The 20,411-nt window shown below is 45.3% G+C and overlaps 1 protein-coding gene across 1 annotated transcript; it reads right to left on the reverse strand.

Annotated features, from left to right (window-relative positions):
- Positions 1-1,525: 1,525 nt before the first annotated feature.
- On the reverse strand, positions 1,526-6,219 carry LOC123141668 (oligopeptide transporter 4-like). The gene is made up of 6 exons (XM_044560756.1): positions 5,698-6,219; positions 5,507-5,604; positions 2,882-3,460; positions 2,533-2,785; positions 2,263-2,445; positions 1,526-2,161 (listed from the first exon to the last, which is right to left on the reverse strand). The coding sequence occupies exons 1-6, from the start codon at positions 6,217-6,219 to the stop codon at positions 1,538-1,540; spliced, it is 2,259 nt and encodes a 752-aa protein (XP_044416691.1). The 3' UTR covers positions 1,526-1,537.
- Positions 6,220-20,411: the final 14,192 nt, after the last annotated feature.

A 20,411-nucleotide genomic window follows, 5' to 3' on the forward strand; every position in this document is an offset into this window, starting at 1 on the left:
ATAATAAACACCCTTCCAGAAATAATAATAATGAAAGCAAAATTTTAACTATAAAATTAATTGGTTGAACATTAGAAAATTTATGCCACGGCTCTTTTTGATTACACATAATTTGACAACTCGTGCAGTTACACACAGAGGACAAGCCGTATGAGTAATAGTAAAACTATAAAAACAAATAGAAAATAATTAAAAAGTCGGACCCTTTCGTATCACCACTCCCTCTTTCTCTCGAATAGAAGAAAACATAAGAATATGAAAGAGCAAAAAAAAAACATTGTATTGAGAAAAAACGGCCTAGGCAACAAAAATCAGCGGCAAAATGGGAAAGGGGTTCTGCACCTTTGAAGTGTCAAGTTCTTGTACAAAAAAAATTATAAAACAAATTTCCTGTAAAAAACAATTACACAAATTATACATGGTCAAACAAAACAAACACATGCAAAAAACATTGTCAATTAACACATACAAAACATTGCATTGAGAAAAAATTATACATGGTCAAACAAAACATTGTGTTGAGAAAAAACAACATGGACGCAACAAAAGGCCAATTATGCAACATTAATTTACTTATTACAAAAACACTATTGTCTGAAAATAAAACTTATTGCAAACATTAGTCTATATTTTTAGGGAACAAAACATTGGTCTGCTTTTTTTTTAGACTACAATGGTCTGCTACAATGAAGGAAATTGCCACAAGTGACAAACCATCCCAACAGTCAATGAAAAGGCTCGTAAAAACACAGCTTGGCCCGGCAAAAAGAAAAAAGAAAACGGCCGAAAAGGGCCCATACGAGCGACAAGGTAACCCACAGCTAGCAACCCTTACAAACCTACGACAAGTTCACCTCTTTTTCTTTTTTGACAAGCGCTAATTGTCAGCGAAAATAGCTGCGACATAAAAAGAGATAATGGGCCGCTAGCCCAACAACTCACGGTCCGCGCCGTGTCGCTACGAAGCTCACCACATCGACAAAAAACAAATCACAGCGTGATTAGATCTGACGGCAGACAAAGTGAATGAGACCAAACAATTTCTCAGCTGAATGAGTTTTAGCAAAACCGTTTATTATTAGGTGTAGATATAGATACATGGACGCACCTTGAGGATGCAACAAATAGGCAAGCAATGGTGTGCATTCAGCGTCGTACAAAAATCGGACATTATATCTGTACGCGAAGTAGGCTCTTTATGGATCGGTCCGCCTTAAATTGTCTCTTTTTTTTCACCTGCAATTTTTTTTGTCTTCCTTTTGTCAAATCATGTCCAGTTCTTTTTGCAAAAAATGGAAAGGAAGAAAATGTCAGTTCTATTTTAGTTTGGTCGTTCTTTACGAAATGTGTATCTTACTGTACGATGCGGGCATGAACTATTTGCGGTTGAATAATTTTGATGCGATATTTGATTCGATAAAATTTCTTTTACCAACAAATCAGAATTGCTTGGGGTGTGACAGAATGACACGAACACAATTGCAAAGTATTATGAGTTCATGACCAATCTTGAGGCATGGAAGAAGAGACATTTAGCTTAGAACACTGGGCACACACTTTCCGGACCCAGGTCGACCCCTTTAGCGGTGGGGCATATGGCGAGAGGGCAGTGCTCGCCGGCCGTGCCCCACCAAACAATGCTCCGGTTCTGCATTGTGAGCGCGAAGTAGAGCAGCACCGCCATGAAGGCGACCCCTGCGTCCATCGCGGCGGAGAAGATGTAGTTGTACCGCTGCCACCACCTCTTCCGGTACCGGAACACAAAGAAGTTGAAGATGGTCCCGACGAGCAGCCACGAGTTGTAGTTCACGGCCGTCGCCGGCGGCATGCTGGCCGTCGCGTTGATGAGCACCGGCAGGTTGATCAGCAGTATCCATTTCTTGTCGGGGAATATCCTGTGGAAGATGTACACGACGAACGGAGACGCGGCGCCGATGAGGAAGAAGTAGTTGATGGCTGCGTAGTTGCCAAGCGGCCCGAAAATGCGCCGTGGACCAACGAGGCCCCAGATGACCGACGCGTCGAAGAAGACCCGGTCGTTGGGGCACGTCCATGGGCTATTCGCCGAGAGCTTTTCGATATGGCAGATGTTCTCGACGGAGCCAAGCAGCCACCATGCCACGCTGAGGTTGATTGTGCCGGCCACAATTGTACCGACAAACTGAGCGTGAACAGAGCGTGAAGGTCAGTAAATTTCATCTTTACACATGTGTTACTGAACTCTCTGCTTTGGAAGGTGGTCAGATTGAGGGGCTCTTTTACCTGAACGACGAACATTGATCTGGGGGGTATCTTCATGTAGTGGCCAAGCTTGAAGTCTGCGAGGAAGGCGACGGCCTGTGACATGCTCATGTAACCATACACCTTGAAGCAGACATTGGCGATGGGATAGCCGGGCCTTATCAGCCCCATGGAGTACTCCGCGATGACATTCAGACCAGGCGACTGCCGTCCGTCAATTTACAAATGCCTTTTGTCAGTTTTCTTGCAAAATTGCAGGAGATTACACTGTAGATTCTTAAATTTACTTGCCTGGTTCGTGGTTGCCGTGATGATGCTTATGGGGAGGGTGAAGACGAAGGACATGCCACAGGCGAAGACGAGGCCCCACCATGGGAGCTGAACCTGGTCGATGAGGACGGTGCAGAGGATGAGGGCCACTGTCATCGACAGCACCGTCAGCGAGTAGAACCACCACGCCGGTATGTCCTCGTACGTCCTCATCAGCTTCGTGTGGATGTCAGGATCCTCCCGCCGCGAAACCCTGAACCGCTGGTAGATCTCCCTGCACATTGGTCCATGTCCCATTTCAGTTGCGATACCAGACGTGATCACGGCTGCGTCTGTTTATTCATGTACGCACAGAGAGGAGAGCCCTTACTTCCCGTAGAAGAGGCCGACGTGCGAGATGGTGGCAGCGATGGTGGCGAAGCTGAGCCCGTAAGCGAGAGCAAAGAAGGTACTGATGTTGACCCTGCCGAGCTCATTGTAAGCGTCATAGTCGAGCTCGAACTGCTTGTTCACAATGGCGTCGATGTCGTAGTCCGTCCCGTTGGACATGAAGAGCTGCGTGGAGAAGAGGGGGAACGTCTTGGCGTGGTACAGGTTGGTGCCCCAGTACGCCGTGGGCACCAGCACCCAGACGAAGAAGACGTAGCCGACGAAGATGTTGGCGATGGCGAAGAAGGGCGTGATGAGCGGGCTGCCGAGGTAGGAGGCGACGGTCTCCCAGTCGAGGGTGAAGGCTCCGAGGCCCAGGCCTTTGAGGCCGGAGCCGAGCTGCTGCGCGGTCACCGACTTGGGGAACGCCCAGCACACCCATGCGATGGACGTCAGGCTCTGGAAGATGAAGCCTGGCAGGGCGTAATACGAGAAGCTGCAGATGAGCACCACCAGGAAGAACTTGAAGCGTGAGATTTGGCGCGAGCCCTTGGCGAACTCTTCCTTCTCGTGCAGGGCCCTGGTACAACAATGCAGGTGTCGTTAGTGTCGTGCTACATGCTGAGGCATGGTTTCATGATAATTATATTCGATGGCTATCACTTACAACATCCTGAATCTGGTTGCTTACTGAAAAACATTATGTGTGGTGATTTAATAATGGCTTGGTGTTTAATAATCTGGAGTGGATCAATTAAAAACATGTGTGGTGGTTTCATTATTGTGAACCGTTGGATACTGATAGTGCTGGTGGGGGCTGGCGGCGGGGGTTGGCCGGCGGCACCCTGCAAGCCCAGATCTGAGCCCTTTGAGCCCCATCTGGATCAGGGCGGGCCGTTGTGGACTCCGGCGGGTCGCTTCCAGCTGGTCTGGCATGCTACGGGCGATGGGGGCGGCGGCTACTGTGCTGCGTCTGCTGCAGCACGGTGGCGGGAGCTTAGCGGGCCAGTTTTGGGCTCGGCCGGGCAGTTGGCCTGGTGTGCTCTTGCCCCTGCGTCCGGTCTGCTACCGCCTGAGCCGGCGGACGTTGTCCCCTCCCACGTAGCTGCGATACTGCCGGTCCCGGTCTATGGTGGCTTCGTTTTGGTCCGGCCGACCTTGCAGCGTTTGCCGTGGCGAGACAATGGTGATGTCCTCGTGACTGTGTTGGCGCATGTTGGTGGGCGGTAGGCATGGTGGAGCCGGCGGTTGGTCCTGGGTTGTGGGTGTGAGGGGTCGGGAGAAATATCTGTCAGGTCTGGCCGGCACCAACGCGGTGACGCCTGTGGGCGCCACCCTTCTTGAAGGGCGTCGGGTGTACCTCTCTCCCATTCCCTTCCGTGTACCGGGAGAAATTCTAGGACTTGTCCGCGCAGCAGCGTCGTCGTCGTCGCAGTCCTTCTTAAAGGTGTTGCTTGGTACGCGGAAATTCGATGGCATAGGAGTGCGGTGGAATTCTCCGGTGGGCCCAGCGATTGTGGGATACTGTAGCTTTTGTTGATCCGGTGCTGCTGGCATTTTTTCTCTTGTTTTCTATTTTAAGCGTGATTATGTTGTTTGCTCCAGCGATGAACTCACTGTTGTACCGGGTGGTTGCTATATTAATATAGCGGGACGAAAGCCTATTTCGAGAGGATGTTTTTACCGTTGTGCCAGCGGATTGTACTTTGGTGGGGTGCTTTATATGCAAAGCCAGATGAAAGCCTATTCCCTCAATGTCGGTGGGTAGCTAAATCCAATACTTACGCTCCATAGATTCTGCCGCTATTTTCCATCATCATCGTTTGTATCTTCAATTAATGACGGCCTGCCGCTTCGAGCCAATTTTAACACCTTGGTTCAAAGCGACGGCTACTGATAATACTATGTGCACAACTTGTTTCTAGTAGAAAAAAAACAGTGACCTGTTCTTCTCGGGGGAGATGGTTAACACACTTGACACTAACAAATATTAGCTCGGCCCAGCTTTTGGTTCTGTTAGTGGTTCTTGTCAGTTTACCTTGGGGCAGTACGTACCTTTCTCCATCGACTTCATCGACAAACTGGGGAAAAGGCAAGTTGTAGTATACGTACTTAGTGCAGCTATTTGTAGCTATGCGTGCTTTAGTAGGTTTCTCTGTCGACTCCGTCAGTAAGTTTCTCTATACTCGAAGACAAACCAAGTAATGAACGAACCACAGCTGATCGTTGAGAAACGGATACTCGTATATAAATTTAATGGGGCAGTGCTATCTGCTATGTTCGCCCGTCTTCAAAATGCAAAATCTAGTGGCAAAACCAACAAAAATCGAACCAACTCAAGCCATCAAAGATTAGAGATTTAAATGACACGATATACAGCGCCGCAAAGCCCGTTTATTTATTTTTGTTAGCTCAATAGTTCATTTTTCTAGGAAAGAAAAACTTTATTCTTGAACTGTTAGACTGATAAGTGGGCTTAAACAGGCTTAGACGGTGCGTGGTTTACATCCCTATCAAGGATGCGCGCTCTATATATACATACATCGGTAAAAAGAATGTAATAACGCAAGAAGGCGACCAAACGAACTTGAGTAGAGTGGGTATAGTGATCGTCAGAGGTGCTCACCGGAAGAGCGAGACCTGGACGAGCGTGCTCGGCCACCACATGTGCGCCGGCTCCACCACGTACTTGCGCATCAGCCCGGCCCAACCGTACCCAAGCACCTAGATCGATTTTATTTCGATCCCACAGAGCAGAAGTAAGAAAGAGTAGCATGAAAGAACACCAACGCATATATGAACTGGAGTACTACGTACCTGGGTGGTGATGATGAGGAGCCAGGCGGCGATGAAGGAGATGGAGCGGCCGTAGAAGGCGCGGATGATGTCGACGATCATGACGGCGTAGGCGTTGCCACCGCCGAAGGCGTAGCCGGCATTGGCGAAGATGGAGATGAGCACGTGCTCCTTCATGTTGAAGGGCCCCGGGTTGAGGCTCCACTCCCAGCCGCCGAGCAGCGCCGGCGCCCGGAACTTGCGGCGCGGCAGCACGCGCGCCAGGAAGTGGCCCATGGGCAGCGACGCCACTTGCACAGTCAACGAGGTGATGACGAGCGGCTCCGTCCGGTAGGAGAAGAACTGGTTGAGGAAGCTCAGGAGCGAGCAGGAGAAGAGCCCGATGCTCCACATCCGGAACGTCCACACCGGCAGCGTCGGGTCGTCGACAGTGGGGACCGTTAGCCGCACCTGCTCGATCGGGGAATTCTCCTCCTCCGACGACTCCTCCAGTTTACCGGGGGCGGCGGCGAGGCCGCGCTCGTCCGCTGCTGTCTCGCCCATTGCTATGTGCGCTGTACGTCTATACCGGAGGGGGTGGTCTGGGAGCAGGGGTCTGATGGCCCGGCAATTTATAGGGGGCGGGGGTTTCAGCTACTATTGTGTCCACATTCTTTGGGCGTAACGCTTTTGCTTACCGCATTACTGTTGTCAGGCTTCTCCTAACAAAAGACTCAGATTAAATTGTTATTTTTGCCATAGATGGACTCAGATTCATTGTTTGAAAGAGAGAAGTGCACACGGGAAATACCACCGCCGCCCCCGCCCCCCATACAAATTTAAAATTCGAAAAACACAATTTTTTTTTTAAAAACTGAAGTCTTGGGATATCAAACCCAGGTGCCCAAGCTACTCCCGTGTGAAGTTTCGTGAAAAAACACAAGGAAATGTATCCGTGACGAAGAGAATGAAGTCCGGCCTACAATCCATCAAAATAGCTTTTTTCCTATACATAGGAATTATTATTATTTGGACACCAATACGATTCCTGGTGTTTTTTCACAAAATTTCACACGGAAGTAAATTGGGTACCAATTTTTTTTCAAATTTCCCTGTGTTTTTTTGAACTAACTTTTCGTATAGGGGGGCAGAGCACCCAGGTGCTACAAAACATATTTCAACCTCTAACTCTTGGCCTAGTCTAATTTACAACCCCCAAGTACAATACCATCCACATTACAACCTCGAACTTAAATTTTGTCAGGATTCAATCCTCGCCTCCCCGTTGACTGGATTTAACCCAGTTGACCATCCAGTCTACAAGCTATGTCAGCAAACAAAAACAAAACTTCCAGCAAAAACAACTAAATCTGTAAAATAATTTTTTTTAGAAATATATGTAAAATCAAAAATTATAAATAAAAAATCAAAATAAAATTTCAAAAATATCTGTAAAATCAAGAAAACATTGCTAAGCATCAGGAATTTTCTTTGAACTTTTTTATTTTACGAATTTTTCAGAATTTTCAATTTTTTATTCAGAATTTTCACAAAATATCCCCGGACTTTTTGATTTTCCAGATTTTGTCCAGAATTTTGAACATTTTTCAGAATTTTTAGAAAACAACCCCAATTTTTTGGTTTTCCATAAATTTGAAATTTCCTTAAAATTTTGATTTTGTAGCTTCTATTTTACAATTTTTTATTTTGGGGATTTTTTTTCATTTTTTCCTAGAAAATGTGAATGTTTTCCTAAGGTGGCATGGCTTGCTGAGTGGATAGTCAATGGGTCGAAACTGGCCAACAGGGAGGGGAGGGTTAAATCCTAGCCGGTTTTAAGAGTTCGAGGTTGTAATGTAGACTGTATTGGAGTTGGGATTGAAAAATAGACTAGGGAAAAAGTTGGGGGTCAAAATATGCACTTTCTCTCTTTTTCAAAACATTCTCAGGACAACCGCGATTGTTGCGAACCTTAGTCAAACTTTGTGATGTGGGATCTATATGCGTTTGAAGGTACCAGCTACACACCGCTCGGCATGAACGGTTATCTATCTTACAAACCAATAAGGAGGTATTACGCTGAGGCAAATGGTTACAGCATGGAGCAAAGGCGTGAGTGAAGTTGAGCAGAGGTTGGACCTGAAATGGAGGGAATTCACGATACATGGCTTAGGATTGCAAGTGGAAACACCAATGCCGAGAAGAACTTGTACATCTTAGACCTAAGGGGATGCATGTTGGAGAGTTGAGAAGAGCAAGGGTGGTCATGGTTAGATCAGGTCGGTGAAAATAGCATTGTAGCACCCTCAGTCGCGGGCAAGAAAGAGAATCGACCGGGAAGGAGGGATGGGTCGACAAGACAATGGAAGGAGATGATATTGTCGGGGACGAAGTGAGAAGTGCCGGGGAAAATGAAGGAAATATGACCTAGAGGCAATAATAAAGTTATTATTTATTTCCTTATATCATGATAAATGTTTATTACTCATGCTATAATTGTATTAACTGGAAACTTGATACATGTGTGAATACATAGACAAACAGAGTGTCACTAGTATGCCTCTACTTGACTAGCTCGTTAATCAAAGATGGTTATGTTTCCTAGCCATAGACATGAGTTGTCATTTGATTAACGGGATCACATCATTAGGAGAATGATGTGATTGACTTGACCCATTCCGTTAGCTTAGCACTCGATCGTTTAGTATGTTGCTATTGCTTTCTTCATGACTTATACATGTTCCTATGACTATGAGATTATGCAACTCCCGTTTACCGGAGGAACACTTTGTGTGCTACCAAACGTCACAACGTAACTGGGTGATTATAAAGGTGCTCTACAGGTGCTTCCAAAGGTACTTGTTGGGTTGGCGTATTTCGAGATTAGGATTTGTCACTCCGATTGTCGGAGAGGTATCTCTGGGCCCACTCAGTAATGCACATCACTATAAGCCTTGCAAGCATTGTAACTAATGAGTTAGTTGCGGGATGATGTATTACGGAACGAGTAAAGAGACTTGCCGGTAACGAGATTGAACTAGGTATCGAGATACCGACGATCGAATCTCGGGCAAGTAACATACCGATGACAAAGGGAACAACGTATGTTGTTATGCGGTCTGACCGATAAAGATCTTCGTAGAATATGTGGGAGCCAATATGAGCATCCAGGTTCCGCTATTGGTTATTGACCGGAGAGGTGTCTCGGTCATGTCTACATAGTTCTCGAACCCGTAGGGTCCGCACGCTTAACGTTACGATGACAGTTATATTATGAGTTTATATGTTTTGATGTACCGAAGGTTGTTCGGAGTCCCGGATGTGATCACGGCCATAACGAGGAGTCTCGAAATGGTCGAGACATAAAGATTGATATATTGGAAGCCTATGTTTGGATATCGGAAGTGTTCCGGGTGAAATCGGGATTTTTCCGGAGTACCGGGAGGTTACCGGAACCCCCTGGTAACTTAATGGGCCTTAGTGGGCCTAGGTGGAAGAGAGGAGAGGAGGCCAGGGCAGGGCCGCACGCCCCTCTCCCCCAGTCCGAATAGGACAAGGAGAGGGGGGCGGTGCCCCCCCTTTCCTTCCTCCCCTCCACCTCTTCCCCCTCTCTCTCCTAGTCCAACATGGAAAAGGGGGGAGTCCTACTCCCGGTAGGAGTAGGACTCCTCCTGGCGCGCCTCTCCCCTTGGCCGGCCGAACCCCCCCTTGCTCCTTTATATACGGGGGTAGGGGGCACCTCTGGACACACAATTGATCATTGATCTCTTAGCCGTGTGGGGTGCCCCCCTCCACCATATTACACCTCGATAATATCGTAGCGGTGCTTAGGCAAAGCCCTGCGTCGGTAGAACATCATCATTGTCACCACGCCGTCGTGCTGACGAAACTCTCCCTCAACACTCGGCTGGATCGGAGTTCGAGGGACGTCATCGAGCTGAACATGTGCTGAACTCGGAGGTGCCGTGCGTTCGGTACTTGATCGGTCGGATCGTGAAGACGTACGAGTACATCAACTGCGTTGTGTTAATGCTTCCGCTTTCGGTCTACGAGGGTACGTGGACAACACTCTCCCCTCTCGTTGCTATGCATCACCATGATCTTGCGTGTGCGTAGGAATTTTTTTGAAATTACTACGTTCCCCAACAGTGGCATCCGAGCCTGGTTTTATGCGTTGATGTTATATGCACGAGTAGAACACAAGTGAGTTGTGGGCGATATAAGTCATACTGCTTACCAGCATGTCATATTTTGGTTCAGCGGTATTGTGAGATGAAGCGGCCCGGACCGATATTACGCGTACGCTTACGCGAGACTGGTTTCACCGTTGCGAGCACTCGTTGCTTAAAGGTGACTGGCGGGTGTCTGTCTCTCTCACTTTAGTTGAACCGAGTGTGGCTACGCCCGGTCCTTGCGAAGGTTAAAACAGCACCAACTTGACAAACTATCGTTGTGGTTTTGATGCGTAGGTAAGAACGGTTCTTACTAAGCCCATAGCAGCCACGTAAAACTTGCAACAACAAAGTAGAGGATGTCTAACTTGTTTTTGTAGGGCATGTTGTGATGTGATATGGTCAAGACATGATGCTGAATTTTATTGTATGAGATGATCATGTTTTGTAACCGAGTTATCGGCAACTGGCAGGAGCCATATGGTTGTCGCTTTATTGTATGCAATGCAATCGCCATGCAATTGTTTTACTTTATCACTAAGCGGTAGCGATAGTCATAGAAGCAATAATTGGCGAGATGACAACGATGCTACGATGGAGATCAAGCTGTCACGCCGGTAACGATGGTGATCATGACGGTGCTTCGGAGAGAGATCACAAGCACAAGATGATGATGGCCATATCATATCACTTATATTGATTGCATGTGATGTTTATCTTTTATGCATCTTATCTTGCTTTGATTGACGGTAGCATTATAACATGATCTCTCACTAAATTTCAAGATAAAAGTGTTCTCCCTGAGTATGCACCGTTGCCAAAGTTCGTCGTGCCCAGACACCACGTGATGATCGGGTGTGATAAGCTCTACGTCCATCTACAACGGGTGCAAGCCAGTTTTGCACACGCAGAATACTCAGGTTAAACTTGACGAGCCTAGCATATGCAGATATGGCCTCGGAACACTGAGACCGAAAGGTCGAGCGTGAATCATATAGTAGATATGATCAACATAGTGATGTTCACCATTGAAAGCTACTCCATTTCACGTGATGATCGGTTATGGTTTAGTTGATATGGATCACGTGATCACTTAGAGGATTAGAGGGATGTCTATCTAAGTGGGAGTTCTTAAGTAATATGATTAATTGAACTTAAATTTATCATGAACTTAGTCCTGATAGTATTTTGCAAATTATGTTGTAGATCAATAACTCGCGTTGTTGCTTCCCTGTGTTTATTTTTGATATGTTCCTAGAGAAAAATTATGTTGGAAGATGTTAGTAGCAAAGATGATGTTAGTAGCAAAGATGCGGATTGGATCCGTGATCTGAGGATTATCCTCATTGCTGCACAGAAGAATTATGTCCTTGATGCACCGCTAGGTGACAGACCTATTATAGGAGCAGATGCAGACGTTATGAACGTTTGGCTAGCTCAATATGATGACTACTTGATAGTTTAGTGCACCATGCTTAACGGCTTAGAATCGGGACTTCAAAGACGTTTTGAACGTCATGGACCATATGAGATGTTCCAGGAGTTGAAGTTAATATTTCAAGAAAATACCCGAGTTGAGAGATACGAAGTCTCCAACAAGTTCTATAGCTAAAAGATGGAGGAGAATAGCTCAAGCAGTGAGCATGTGCTCAGATTGTCTGGGTACTACAATCGCTTGAATCAAGTGGGAGTTAATCTTCCAGATAAAATAGTGATTGACAGAATTCTCTAGTCACCATCACCAAGTTAGTAGAACTTCGTGATGAACTATAGTATGCAAGGGATGACGAAAGTAATTCCCGAGCTCTTCGTGATGCTGAAATCGACGAAGGTAGAAATGAATAAAAACATCAAGTGTTGATGGTTGACAAGACCACTAGTTTCAAGAAAAGGGCAAAGGGAAGAAGGGGAACTTCAAGAAGAACGGCAAGCAAGTTGCTGCTCAAGTGAAGAAGCCTAAGTCTGGTCCTAAGCCTGAGACTAAGTGCTTCTACTGCAAAGGGACTGGTCACTGGAAGCGGAACTACCCCAACTATTTGGTGGATAAGAAGGATGGCAAAGTGAACAAAGGTATATTGGATATACATGTTATTGATGTGTACTTTACTAGTGTTTATAGCAACCCCTGGTATTTGATACTGGTTCAGTTGCTAAGAGTAGTAACTCGAAATGGGAGTTGCAGAATAAACAGAGACTACTAAAAGGCGAGGTGACGATGTGTGTTGGAAGTAGTTCCAAGATTAATATGATCATCATCGCACACTCCCTATACTTTCGGGATTAGTGTTGAAACTAAATAAGTGTTATTTGGTGTTTGCGTTGACCATAAATATTATTTGATCATGTTTGTTGCAATACAGTTATTCATTTAAATTAGAGAATAATTGTTGTTCTGTTTACATGAATAAAACCTTCTATGGTCATACACCCAATAAAATGGTTTGTTGGATCTCGATCGTAGTGATACACATATTCATAATAATGAAGCCAAAAGATGCAAAGTTAATAATGATAGTGCAACTTATTTGTGGCACTGCCGTTTAGGTCATATTGGTGTAAAGCGCATGAAGAAACTCCATACTGATGGGATTTTGGAATCACTTGATTATGAATCACTTGATGCTTGCAAACCGTGCCTCATGGGCAAGATGACTAAAACGCCGTTCTCCGGAACTATGGAGAGAGCAACAGATTTGTTGGAAATCATACATACAGATGTATGTGGTCCGATGAATATTGAGGCTCATAGCAGGTATCATTATTTTCTGACCTTCACAGATGATTTGAGCAGATATGAGTATATCTACTTAATGAAACAGAAGTCTGAAACATTTGAAAAGTTCATATAATTCAGAGTGAAGCGGAAAATCATCATAAAAAGAAAATAGAGTCTCTACGATCTGATCGTGGAGAAGAGTATTTGAGTTACGAGTTTGGCCTTCAGTTAAAACAATGTGAAATAGTTTCACTACTCACGCCACCTGGAATACCACGGTGTAATGGTGTGTCCGAACATCGTAACCGTACTTTATTAGATATGGTGCGATATATGATGTCTCTTACCGATCTACCACTATCATTTTGGGGTTATGCATTAGAGACAGCTGCATTCACGTTAAATAGGGTACCATCTAAATCCGTTGAGACGACATCTTATGAACTGTGGTTTGGCAAGAAACCAAAGTTGTCGTTTCTTAAAGTTTGGTGTTGCGATGCTTATGTGAAAAGGTTTCATCCTGATAAGCTCAAACCCAAATCGGAGAAATGTGTCTTCATAGGATACCCAAAGGAGACAGTTGGGTACACCTTCTATCACAGATCCGAAGGCAAGACATTCGTTGCTAAGAATGGATCCTTTCTAGAGAAGGAGTTTCTCTCGAAAGAAGTGAGTGGGAGGAAAGTAGAACTTGATGAGGTAACTGTACCTCATCGCTTATTGGAAAGTAGTTCATCACAGAAACCGGTTCATGTGACACCTACACCAATTAGTGAGGAAGTTAATGATGATGATCATGAAACTTCAGATCAAGTTGTTACTGAACCTCATAGGTCAACCAGAGTAAGATCCGCACCAGAGTGGTACGGTAATCCTGTTCTGGAGGTTATGTTACTAGACCATGACGAACCTACGAACTATGAAGAAGTGATGGTGAGCCCAGATTCCGCAAAATGGCTTGAGGCCATGAAATCTGAGATGGGATCCATGTATGAGAACAAAGTATGGACTTTGATTGACTTGCCCAATGATCGGCGAGCCATAAAAAAATAAATGGATCTTCAAGAGGAAGACGGATGCTGATAGTAGTGTTACTATCTACAAAGCTAGACTTGTCAGAAAAAGGTTTTTGACAAAGTTCAAAGTGTTGAATACGATGAGATTTTCTCACTCGCAGCGATGCTTAAGTCTGTCCGAATCATGTTAGCAATTGCCACATTTTATGAAATCTAGCAAATGGATAAACAAAACTGCATTCCTTAATGGATTCGTTAAAGAAGAGTTGTATATGATGCAACCAGAAGGTTTTGTCAATCCTAAAGGTGCTAACAAAATATGCAAACTCCAGCGATCCATCTATGGACTGGTGCAAGCATCTCGGAGTTGGAATATACGCTTTGATAAGTTGATCAAAGCATATAGTTTTATACAGACTTGCGGTGAAGCCTGTATTTACAAGAAAGTGAGTGGGAGCACCACAGCATTTCTGATAAGTATATGTGAATGACATATTGTTGATCGGAAATAATGTAGAATTATTCTGCAAAGCATAAAGGAGTGTTTGAAAGGAGTTTTTCAAAGAAAGACCTCGGTGAAGCTGCTTACATATTGAGCATCAAGATCTATAGAGATAGATCAAGACGCTTGATAAGTTTTTTCAATGAGTACATACCTTAATAAGATTTTGAAGTAGTTCAAAATGGAACAGTCAAAGAAAGAGTTTCTTGCCTGTGTTACAAGGTGTGAAATTGAGTAAGACTCAAAGCCCGACCACGGCAGAAGATAGAAAAAGAATGAAAGTCATTCCCTATGCCTCGGCCATAGGTTCTATAAAGTATGCCATGCTGTGTACCAGATCTATTGTATACCCTACACTGATTTTGGCAAGGGAGTACAATAGTGATCTAGGAGTAGATCACTGGACAGCAGTCAAAATTATCCTTACTGGAATAAGGATATGTTTCTCGATTATGGAAGTGACAAAAGGTTCGTCGTAAAGGGTTACGTCGATGCAAGTTTTGACACTAATCTAGATGACTCTAAGTCTTGGTCTAGATAAATATTTAAAGAGGGAGCAATTAGCTAGAGTAGCTCCGTGCAGAGCATTGTAGACATAGAAATTTGCAAAATACTTACGGATCTGAATGTGACAGACCCGTTGACTAAAATTATCTCACAAGCAAAACATGATCACACCTTAGTACTCTTTGGGTGTTAATCACATAAGCGATGTGAACTAGATTACAGACTCTAGTAAACCCTTTGGGTGTTGGTCACATGACGATGTGAACTATGGGTGTTAATCACATGGTGATGTGAACTATTGATGTTAAATCACATGGCGATGTGAACTAGATTATTGACTCTAGTGCAAGTGGGAGACTGAAGGAAATATGCCCTAGAGGCAATAATAAAGTTATTATTTATTTCCTTATATCATGATAAATGTTTATTATTCATGCTAGAATTGTATTAACTGGAAACTTGATACATGTGTGAATACATAGACAAACAGAGTGTCACTAGTATGCCTCTACTTGACTAGCTCGTTAATCAAAGATGGTTATGTTTCCTAGCCATAGACATGAGTTGTCATTTGATTAATGGGATCACATCATTAGGAGAATGATGTGATTGACTTGACCCATTCCGTTAGCTTAGCACTCGATCGTTTAGTATGTTGCTATTGCTTTCATCATGACTTATACATGTTCCTATGACTATGAGATTATGCAACTCCCGTTTACCGGAGGAACACTTTGTGTGCTACCAAACGTCACAACGTAACTGGGTGATTATAAAGGTGCTCTACAGGTGCTTCCAAAGGTACTTGTTGGGTTGGCGTATTTCGAGATTAGGATTTGTCACTCCGATTGTCGGAGAGGTATCTCTGGGCCCACTCAGTAATGCACATCACTATAAGCCTTGCAAGCATTGTAACTAATGAGTTAGTTGCGGGATGATGTATTACGGAACGAGTAAAGAGACTTGCCGGTAACGAGATTGAACTAGGTATCGAGATACCGACGATCGAATCTCGGGCAAGTAACATACCGATGACAAAGGGAACAACGTATGTTGTTATGCGGTCTGACCGATAAAGATCTTCGTAGAATATGTGGGAGCCAATATGAGCATCCAGGTTCCGCTATTGGTTATTGACCGGAGAGGTGTCTCGGTCATGTCTACGTAGTTCTCGAACCCGTAGGGTCCGCACGCTTAACGTTACGATGACAGTTATATTATGAGTTTATATGTTTTGATGTACCGAAGGTTGTTCGGAGTCCCGGATGTGATCACGGACATAACGAGGAGTCTCGAAATGGTCGAGACATAAAGATTGATATATTGGAAGCCTATGTTTGGATATCGGAAGTGTTCCGGGTGAAATCGGGATTTTTCCGGAGTACCGGGAGGTTAGCGGAACCCCACGGTAACTTAATGGGCCTTAGTGGGCCTAGGTGGAAGAGAGGAGAGGAGGCCAGGGCAGGGCCGCACGCCCCTCCCCCCAGTCCGAATAGGACAAGGAGAGGGGGGCGGCGCCCCCCTTTCCTTCCTCCCCTCCACCTCTTCCCCCTCTCTCTCCTAGTCCAACATGGAAAAGGGGGGAGTCCTACTCCCGGTAGGAGTAGGACTCCTCCTGGCGCGCCTCTCCCCTTGGCCGGCCGAACCCCCCTTGCTCCTTTATATACGGGGGCAGGGGGGCACCTCTAGACACACAATTCATCATTGATCTCTTAGCCGTGTGCGGTGCCCCCCTCCACCATATTACACCTCAATAATACCATAGCGGTGCTTAGGCGAAGCCCTGCGTCGTACAACATCATCATTGTCACCACGTCATCGTGCTGACGAAACTCTCCCTGAACACTCGGCTGGATCGGAGTTCGAGGGACGTTATCGAGCTGAACGTGTGCTGAACTCGGAGGTGCCGTGCGTTCGGTACTTGATCGGTCGGATCGTGAAGACGTACGACTACATCAACCGTGTTGTGTTAACGCTTCCGCTTTCGGTCTATGAGGGTACGTGGACAACACTCTCCCCTCTTGTTGCTATGCATCACCATGATCTTGCGTGTGCGTAGGAATTTTTTTGAAATTACTACGTTCCCCAACAGAAAATGACTCAGAGTCAGTGGCGGAGGATCATGGGTAGGGTTTGAAGCGGCATGGGCTTTTGGATGGATCGAGATCCAATGCTACAAAAATGATTCGGATCTCGAACTTACTAGTAACCTTTTATTTCATGAGAGTGTACCGAATGACAGGTGTAATAGTAAAACTCTGGTGGCGGAGCTAGCTTCCATGGATTCATGATTTGACAACCAGCTCTTCTTCGACGCGGAATAGGCTAAGAGATATGCAGATGAAGATCTAGTTCAATAACTTCTTAGGGTCGAAGTGAAGGAAATATGCCCTAGAGGCAATAATAAAGTTATTATTTATTTCCTTATATCATGATAAATGTTTATTATTCATGCTAGAATTGTATTAACCGGAAACATAATGCTTGTGTGAATACATAGACAAACAGAGTGTCACTAGTATGCCTCTACTTGACTAGCTCATTGATCAAAGATGGTTATGTTTCCTAGCCATAGACATGAGTTGTCATTTGATTAACGGGATCACATCATTAGAAGAATGATGTGATTGACTTGACCCATTCCGTTAGGTTAGCACTCGATCGTTTAGTATGTTGCTATTGCTTTCTTCATGACTTATACATGTTCCTATGACTATGAGATTATGCAACTCCCGTTTACCGGAGGAACACTTTGTGTGCTACCAAACGTCACAACGTAACTGGGTGATTATAAAGGTGCTCTACAGGTGTCTCCAAAGGTACTTGTTGGGTTGGCGTATTTCGAGATTAGGATTTGTCACTCCGATTGTCGGAGAGGTATCTCTGGGACCACTCAGTAATACACATCACTATAAGCCTTGCAAGCATTGTAACTAATGAGTTAGTTGCGGGATGATGTATTACAGAACGAGTAAAGAGACTTGCCGGTAACGAGATTGAACTAGGTATCGAGATACCGACGATCGAATCTCGGGCAAGTAACATACCGATGACAAAGGGAACAACGTATGTTGTTATGCGGTCTGACCGATAAAGATCTTCGTAGAATATGTGGGAGCCAATATGAGCATCCAGGTTCCGCTATTGGTTATTGACCGGAGAGGTGTCTCGGTCATGTCTACACAGTTCTCGAACCCGTAGGGTCCGCACGCTTAACGTTACGATGACAGTTATATTATGAGTTTATATGTTTTGATGTACCGAAGGTTGTTCGGAGTCCCGGATGTGATCACGGATATAACGAGGAGTCTTAAAATGGTCGAGACATAAAGATTGATATATTGGAAGCCTATGTTTGGATATCGGAAGTGTTCCGGGTGAAATCGGGATTTTTCCGGAGTACCGGGAGGTTACCGGAACCCCCCGGTAACTAAATGGGCCTTAGTGGGCCTAGGTGGAAGAGAGGAGAGGAGGCCAGGGCAGGGCCGCACGCCCCTCCTCCCAGTCCGAATAGGACAAGGAGAGGGGGGCGGCGCCCCCCCTTTCCTTCCTCCCCTCCACCTCTTCCCCCTCTCTCTCCTAGTCCAACATGGAAAAGGGGGGGAGTCCTACTCCCGGTAGGAGTAGGACTCCTCCTGGCGCGCCTCTCCCCTTTGGCCGGCCGAACCCCCCCCCTTGCTCCTTTATATACGGGGGCAGGGGGCACCTCTAGACACACAATTGATCATTGATCTCTTAGCCGTGTGCGGTGCCCCCCTCCACCATATTACACCTCGATAATATCGTAGCGGTGCTTAGGCGAAGCCATGCGTCGGTAGAACATCATCATTGTCACCACGCCGTCGTGCTGACGAAACTCTCCCTCAACACTCAGCTGGATCGGAGTTCGAGGGACGTCATCGAGCTGAACATGTGGTGAACTCGGAGGTGCCGTGCGTTCGGTACTTGATCGGTCGGATCGTGAAGACGTACGAGTACATCAACCGCGTTGTGTCAACGCTTCCGCTTTCGGTCTACGAGGGTACATGGACAACACTCTCCCCTCTCGTTGCTATGCATCACCATGATCTTGCGTGTGCGTAGGATTTTTTTTGAAATTACCACGTTTCCCAACGGTGGCATCCGAGCCAGTTTATGCGTTGATGTTATATGCACGAGTAGAACACAAGTGAGTTGTGGGCGATATAAGTCATACTGCTTACCAGCATGTCATATTTTGGTTCAGCGGTATTGTGAGATGAAGCGGCCCGGACCGACATTACGCGTACGCTTACGCGAGACTGGTTTCACCGTTGTGAGCACTCGTTGCGAGCACTCGTTGCTTAAAGGTGACTGGCGGGTGTCTGTCTCTCTCACTTTAGTTGAACCGAGTGTGGCTACGCCCGGTCCTTGCGAAGGTTAAAACAGCACCAACTTGACAAACTATCATTGTGGTTTTGATGCGTAGGTAAGAACGGTTCTTGCTAAGCCCGTAGCAGCCACATAAAACTTGCAACAACAAAGTAGAGGACGTCTAACTTGTTTTTGCAGGGCATGTTGTGATGTGATATGGTCAAGACATGATGCTGAATTTTATTGTATGAGATGATCATGTTTTGTAACCGAGTTATCGGCAACTGGCAGGAGCCATATGGTTGTCGCTTTATTGTATGCAATGCAATCGCCATGGAATTGTTTTTACTTTATCACTAAGCGGTAGCGATAGTCGTAGAAGCAATAGTTGGCGAGACGACAACGATGCTACGATGGAGATCAAGGTGTCGCGCCGGTGCCAATGGTGATCATGACGGTGCTTCAGAGATGGAGATCACAAGCACAAGATGATGATGGCCATATCATATCACTTATATTGATTGCATGTGATGTTTATCTTTTATGCATCTTATCTTGCTTTGATTGACGGTAGCATTATAAGATGATCTCTCACTAAATTTCAAGATAAAAGTGTTCTCCCTGAGTATGCACCGTTGCCAAAGTTCGTCGTGCCCAGACACCACGTGATGATCGGGTGTGATAAGCTCTACGTCCATCTACAACGGGTGCAAGCCAGTTTTGCACACGCAGAATACTCAGGTTAAACATGACGAGCCTAGCATATGCAGATATGGCCTCGGAACACTGAGACCGAAAGGTCGAGCGTGAATCATATAGTAGATATGATCAACATAGTGATGTTCACCATTGAAAACTACTCCATTTCACGTGATGATCGGTTATGGTTTAGTTGATTTGGATCACGTAATCACTTAGATGATTAGAGGGATGTCTATCTAAGTGGGAGTTCTTAAGTAATATGATTAATAGAACTTAAATTTATCATGAACTTAGTACCTGATAGTATCTTGCTTGTCTATGTTAATTGTAGATAGATGGCCCATGCTGTTGTTCCATTGAATTTTAATGCGTTCCTTGAGAAAGCAAAGTTGAAAGATGATGGTAGCAATTATACGGACTGGGTCCATAACTTGAGGATTATCCTCATTTGTAGCGACCCGACCTCAAATGGCCTGTGCTGCTGTGCACCAGTGTCATCCCTGGATCAGTAATGCTGACACGCACAGTACAAATGGAGGATTTATAACAGAGTAGCAATCACACACTTATTACATCGAAAATCTCCAAAGAGATTAGGTATAAACATGGCTTAAGGCCATCTAATAACGATAACAGCGGAAGACTTGGAAGATAAGTGAGTCCATCAACTCCAGCGGCATCACTGAGTATAAGACCACGACCTAAGGCACCTTACTCGTCGTTTGAAAAGTCTGCAACATGAAACGTTGCAGCCCGAAAACGGGTCAGCACATAGAATATGCTGGCAAAGCAACACATAGAGAACAATG

This window comes from Triticum aestivum, chromosome 6D (genome assembly GCF_018294505.1).
Source record: "Triticum aestivum cultivar Chinese Spring chromosome 6D, IWGSC CS RefSeq v2.1, whole genome shotgun sequence".
Lineage (NCBI taxonomy): Eukaryota > Viridiplantae > Streptophyta > Magnoliopsida > Poales > Poaceae > Triticum > Triticum aestivum.